At 73.9% G+C, this 5,973-nt stretch overlaps 1 protein-coding gene across 1 annotated transcript in view; it reads right to left on the bottom strand.

Annotated features, from left to right (window-relative positions):
- Positions 1-2,953, bottom strand: part of AURANDRAFT_64369 (hypothetical protein) — a gene marked incomplete at both ends in the record, with an annotated part of 3,698 nt that extends 745 nt beyond the window's left edge. Inside the window, 2 exons of the mRNA XM_009038963.1 lie at positions 147-2,093; positions 2,220-2,953. Of these exons, the coding sequence (XP_009037211.1) occupies positions 147-2,093; positions 2,220-2,953 (2,681 nt within the window). The remainder of the gene's footprint in view (positions 1-146; positions 2,094-2,219) is intronic.
- Between the last annotated feature and the right edge of the window lie 3,020 nt (positions 2,954-5,973).

Here is a 5,973-nt window from a genome sequence, read left to right as displayed (position 1 = left end):
CCGCCTCGAGGGCCGCCGCCGCCGCGTCGCGCCGCGCCGCCGCGTCGCGCCGCGCCGCCGCCTCGAGCGCCGCGAGGTCGCTGGCCTCGAGGAGCAGCGTCGCGCCCCAGCTCGCGTCGCCGTTCGCGGCCGCGGCCGCGCGGAACGCGAGCTCCGTGGCCCGGAACTGCGCGCACGCGTCCGCGTCGATCTCGCCGAGCGTCGTGAAGGCCGTCTTGCCGAGCGCGTCGTCGCCCCGCAAGAGCTTGCTCGTGATGCGCGTGGGGTTGCAGTGGAGCAGCTCCGCGAGGAGCGCGCGCAGCGACGCGCCGTTCTCGCAGTTCGGCAGCCAGCCGAGGCGGAAGTACTGGATGACCTTTTCGGCAAACTCGGTCTCGGCGTCCAACCAGTCGCCCGTGCGCCAGCTGGCGCAAGCCGCGACGCGGCGGCGCGGCGCGACCGGCGCGAGCGCCTGGACCGCGTCGCGCTCCGCGCGGAAGTCGCGCGCGGCCCCGAGGTCCTCGTGCACGACGCGCGCGAGGCGGACGACGCGGAGGTCGACGCGGCTGCGCAGGCGCACGGCCAGCGCCCTCGGCGACCGCCCGGGGAGCAGCGCCGCGGCGACCGCGGCGACGACGACCGACGCGTCGCCGCCGATGCGCCGCGCGTGGGTGAGGCGGAGGTCCTCGACGAGGGAGTAGCGCGTCCGCGCGGACGTGTGCTCGACGGCGCCGTCGCCCGGCGCGGCCGGCGGGCCGTCGCCGGACGCGGACTCGCCGTCGCCGGCCGCGGACTCGACGAACTCGCCGTCCGAGCCGTCGCGCCGCGCGGTCGCCTCCTCGTCCGGCGGCGCGTCGGCCGGCGACACGTCGGCGGCCGGCGCCTCGGCGGCCGCCGCGGGCGCGAAGGCGTTGGGGCCGTGCTCGTCGACGAGATCCCGCAACGCGGCCGCGGCGTCGCCCGCGGCGTCGCCGTCGAAGGGCTCGCGGAACACGGCGGCGGCCTCCTCGCTCGCGCCGCCGTCGCCGCCGCCGCCGAGCTCGAGCTGCGGCAGCGCCGCGTCGCCGAGGTCGAGCCGCTTCAGCACCGCGCAGAGCGCGCGCTGGGCCAGCGACGTCTTCGCCACCGCCTCAAACGCCCGGAGCTCGCGGACGCCCTCGGCGTGGTCCACGAACACCCCGGACATGGCGTCCTCGCCCGCGCCGCCGAGGCCCTCGTCGACGCCGACGTCGAACGCGAAGTCGTCGCCGAACAACGCGTCCCAGCCGTCGACGCCGTCGTCGTCCTCGTCCTGGAACGCGTCGGGGACCGAGAAGCCGCCCGCGACGTCGTCGCCGTCGCCGTCCTCCTCGGACCCGTCGCCGCCCTCGGCCGACGCCGCGTCGTCGACGTCCATGGGCGCGACGCCGCCCTCGAGCAGCGGCGCGGCGTCGGCCGCGACCCGGACCTTGCCGTCGTCGACGAGGATGCACTCGCAGGACGCGAGCAACGCGCCGAGGATGGCGCCGTAGACCTCGTAGCCCGCCGGGTCCTGCGCCTTGAACGCGCGGAGGCGCTCGACGATCGCGCGCGCGCGCTTCCGGCGGAACGTCGCGGAGTCGCGGAAGAAGGACGCGCCGCAGTTCTTGTCCGTGTTCACGACGTAGTCCTCGCCGTGCGTGCGGAACGCGTAGTCGACGAAGAGCTGCTCGGCCGGGAACTGGCCGAAGAGCTTGAAGGACTCCCGGGAGTCGTCCTTCTTCCCGAAGATCATCGCCACCATCTCGAGCTCGATGGACGCGTCCGCGTCCTCCGACGCCCAGACCTGCTCGAAGAGCTCCATGATCTTCTTCGAGTGGCGGCGCGTCTTCGAGTGGAGGCGGCGGCGGTGCGCGCTCTGGCGCTTCGCGGCGAAGAAGACACCGAGCGCCTCCAGCGCGGCGCGGTCCCCGGCCCGCAGGGCCGCCATGACCTCCGCCTTCTTCTTCTCCAGGCTCTCCTTGGACGCGATCGTCGAGCCGTAGTAGTAGTAGACGCGGCCCTTGAAGCGCACCGTGAACTTGTAGACGACCGCGACATCGCTGTTGGCGGCGCGGCCCGGGGTCCCGAGCTTCGCGCCGACGATGCGCTCGAACCTGTGGGCAGCCGAACGTGAATTTTAGTGAAGCCAGTGTTGCTCTCAGTCGAGTGATGCGAGCGGGCAGCTCCTCTCGACGGGCGCGCGCGCGGCGGAAAAAACTCGGACGCCGGCGTCGCGCGACGCGCGCAGGCCCGGCTCGATCTCGCGCGTCGTCACGGTGCCGTGGAACGCCGACACGCGACGAAACAGGGCCAGCTTTTTGACCTCTCCGAGTCCCAGAGAGGCCTCAGCGCGCGCCGCCGCGGCGCGCAGCGCGCGCTCGCCGTCGTCGAGCGCGCCGCCGCTGCGGAGCACGTCCGCGACGAGGGCGACCGGGCGGTCGCCGATGGCGGCGAGCGTCGCGTCCGGGTCGGCGACGATGGTGAGGTCCGCGAAGTGCCGCCGCTCCGCGGCCTTCGACGCGCCGATCGCGGGGACGACGAACTCGCCGCCCGTCGACAGCGCGCCCGCGGCGACGGCCGTGCCGCGGGTCGCCGTCGCCGCCGCCTCGCACATGGCGACGATGACGCGCGTGGCGGCCTCGGAGGCCACGCAGGCGACGTACGCGGGCGCGGGGCCCGCGACGCCGGCGAGCCGCCCGACCTCGCGCTCGGCGAAGACGCGGGCGAGCGCGTCGATCGCCGGCGCCCACCCGTCGAGGGCGAGGCTCCATAGCTTGCTCTCGACGCCCACGCCCGCCCGGAGCGAGAGGACGAAGAGAGCCCCATCTCGCTCCTGGTAGGCGAGGCCCGCCTCGCCCGGCGGCCCCGCCTCGACTCCGGGGTTCTCGGTGCCTGGGAACAGGACCACCGGCCGGCCGTCGAATAAGAACCAGCCCGGCCCAAACTGAGGGTGCGGCACGAGGCCCGCGGACATCGCGACGAGGCGGCGGCGCGAGCCGCTCGCGGAATTACCACAAAGCTCAAGCCACTACCCAAGAGGCCGTGCCGTAGCCGCGCGCAATGCCAGCCGCGGCCGCTGGCCGGAGCTGCGTCGCGCGCGCCGAATGCTTCGAGCATCGCCGCGCATCGCCGCGCATTGCTGGCGCGCCACGCGGGCGCCGCCGACGACCTGGCGAGCGGCGCGCGGCATGCCGCCCCCGTCGAGCGGCCGCGCCGTCGGCACGCTGTCCGACGTCGTCGCGCACGAAAGCTACGCGCCGCGCGGCGCGCGGGCGACGAGTCCGTCGTGAGCGCGTCGAGCGACGCCTAGGCCGTGGCGCCGAACCCGATCAGGGAGGCCGCGCGGTCGCCGCGCGTCGCGGTCGAGCTGCGGACGCGTCGCCAGCGCGACGGACCAGAGCGGTGAGGGCGCCGTCGTCCAGCCGCGACGGCGTCGGTCGCCCTCGACGAATCTCGACGTCCTCGTCGAAGAGGCTTCGGCGGCGCCGCTCTACGGCTTGCCCGCGACGTCGCCGTCGGACGACCGCCGGGGCTGGCGGCTCCGCGCGGCCCGCGTCGCCCTCGGCGCGGCGCGACGCGATCCCCACGGCGGCCGCAAATATCTGCGACGTGTGGGAGGGGAACGTCCGTGCGCACGAACGGCGAGACGCTCTTCGCGCCGCGGATCTCGTCGCTCGAGTCTTTCGAGCTCTGCTTCGCGGTCCAGTTCCTCGACACCGAGGACCGCGACGACGTCGTCGCCGAGGGCGACACGCTTCTCGATGGCTTGCCGGCGAGTTTGCGCTGCGAGGACGCCGTCGCGTCGCCGAACGGCGTCCGCGATGACCGCTTCCGGCGGTTCGGCGCCCCGCGTCGCAGATTTCTCGCAGCCTCTGGGTCGCGGAGCACCGCCTGAACCGACGCGACCCGGCGGCACGGGCGTCGGCATCGGCGTTAATGCCTGAAACTAGAGCCTGCAACCACAGAGCCTCTCAATCGAGGCCGGGGGCACATTCCAGCCGTCCTGGCGGGGCGACCCGCCGTGGGAACGACCGCGAAGCACGACGAGGCGCGTCGGCGAGTGGCATGCGAACGAAGAGATTGGCATGGCTGGGCGCAGGGCGCAAGCGCCGTCGACGTCGCACTCCCAGGGCTGGCGGTGCGGCCTTTTTAACACACAGCGCCGCGCCTCGACGCGCGACCAGAGCTGCACGCACCGGCCCTTTGAGCTTGGCCGTCGCGGAGCCGGTCGCAATCAAACAGAGAACGCCCCTGTCTGGCGCCTACGCCCGGGGCCAAAATTTGTCAGCCCGGCTCGACCCCCGGTGGGGCCTAGAACCATTTATCTGGGCCCGAGGGCTGCAGCCCGACGACAGGAAGCACTTTTGCGTCGGCCGCCGGCGCCACTTACGCGGCGCGCGGGCGGCCGGCCGAACGCAGCCCCCCCCAAAAACGCGTTCCGCCTCGCCGCCCCCAAAACCATGTCGCAGTCCGCGGACGTGGCGGCGTTCCTCGACGGCAAGGAGACCCTCGACGAGCCCCAGCCCAAGAAGCGCGGCGAGGCCACCGCTACCGAGACGGAGAAGAAGGGCGACAAGGACGCGCCGGCGACGCAAGCCCCCGGCGCGCAGTCCATGGGGTCCTTCGACGAGCTCATCACGCCCTTCATGATGGACAGCGTCGAGAACTTCGAGTTCGACGAGAACGGCGCCGCTCCCGAGATGCTGAACGCGGGCTTCTCCTTCGACGGGCTGGGCATGAGCGACGACCTGGGCCTGTTCCAGAGCTCCATCGAGGCCATGGCCGAGAACAAGATGCTGAGCGGCGGCTCCGTGAACATGGACGAGGTCATGAGCGGGCTGCGGAAGCGGAGCTTCTCGTCGACGGCCGGCGCCGCGGCGCCGCCCGCGGCCCGGCGGCGCTCGGGCGCCCCGGCGCCCGCGCCGGCCGAGGAGCCGCCGCTGAAGCGCACGCGCGGCGCGGGCCGCAAGCCGCCGAGCCGCGGGTCGAGCCCGCCGCCCGACGAGGACGAGGAGAAGGAGCCGACGGGCCGGCGCAAGGCCGGCGCGACGGCCGCGCGGCGGAGCCGCAAGCCCAAGAAGGCGCCGCCGAACGCGTCGGAGCGCTCCGCGGCGGAGCGGCTCTCGAAGCAGCGCGAGGCCGTCCACTCGTCGCAGCGCCGCCAGAAGATGTACGTCGACTACCTCAAGGCGAACCACGGCGCCGCGAGGGCCCCGGACGACGAGTCCGACGGCGGCGACGCCCCGAAGCCGCCGCCGAAGAAGCGCGGCGGCCGGGCGAGCTCCGCGCCGGAGGCGTCCAAGCCCGGCGACTGGTCCATCGACGCGGAGCCGGACGTCCACGACGCGTCGCTCCGCCGGGCGATCGCGCTCCAGTTCCTCACGTACCGCACGTCCAACGAGCTGAGCCAGGAGCGGTGGCGCGACATCCTCGTCGACGACTTCGAGCTCCTGCTGCCCCGGGAGCCCTACCGCGTGGCCTTTGGGGTCTCGGTGACGCAGAACACGCACAAGATCCTCGGCGTCGAGAACGTCGTCCACGACACGCGATCCATCGGCGCGCTCGTGGAGATGGTCCGCGCGCGCTGCTGGCGGCTGAAGCAGCTCGACTACCGCGCGCGGCTCGCGCGCGCGGGCGGGCGCCGCGCGGAGGACGCGCCCGACGACCTCGACTCGGCGCGCTTCTCGGCCATCTCCGTGCGCTACGTCGCCGACGCGGACGAGATGCTCGTGTCCGGCGACCTGTTGATGTGCAGCTGGCGCTTCGAGACCGTGGGGCTCGTGGACATCGGCTTCCCGTCGGAAGTCGCGGTCAACGGCATGCTCAAGGCGACGTACACCGCCGAGGGCCAGCGGAAGCTCGAGAAGGTCGAGCTCGCCTTCGACTGCATGGCCTTCATGCAGCAGCTCAACGCCCACGGCCTGCTGGACATGGGCGCCATCGCCGCGGCGGCGGCGGCGGCCGCGCGCGCGGGCCAGCTCCCGAACGCGCCGC

Source organism: Aureococcus anophagefferens (assembly GCF_000186865.1).
Source record: "Aureococcus anophagefferens unplaced genomic scaffold AURANscaffold_10, whole genome shotgun sequence".
Classification (NCBI taxonomy): Eukaryota; class Pelagophyceae; order Pelagomonadales; family Pelagomonadaceae; genus Aureococcus; species Aureococcus anophagefferens.
Note: the sequence above shows the minus strand (reverse complement) of the source record. Positions and strands in the feature narration are given on the sequence as shown.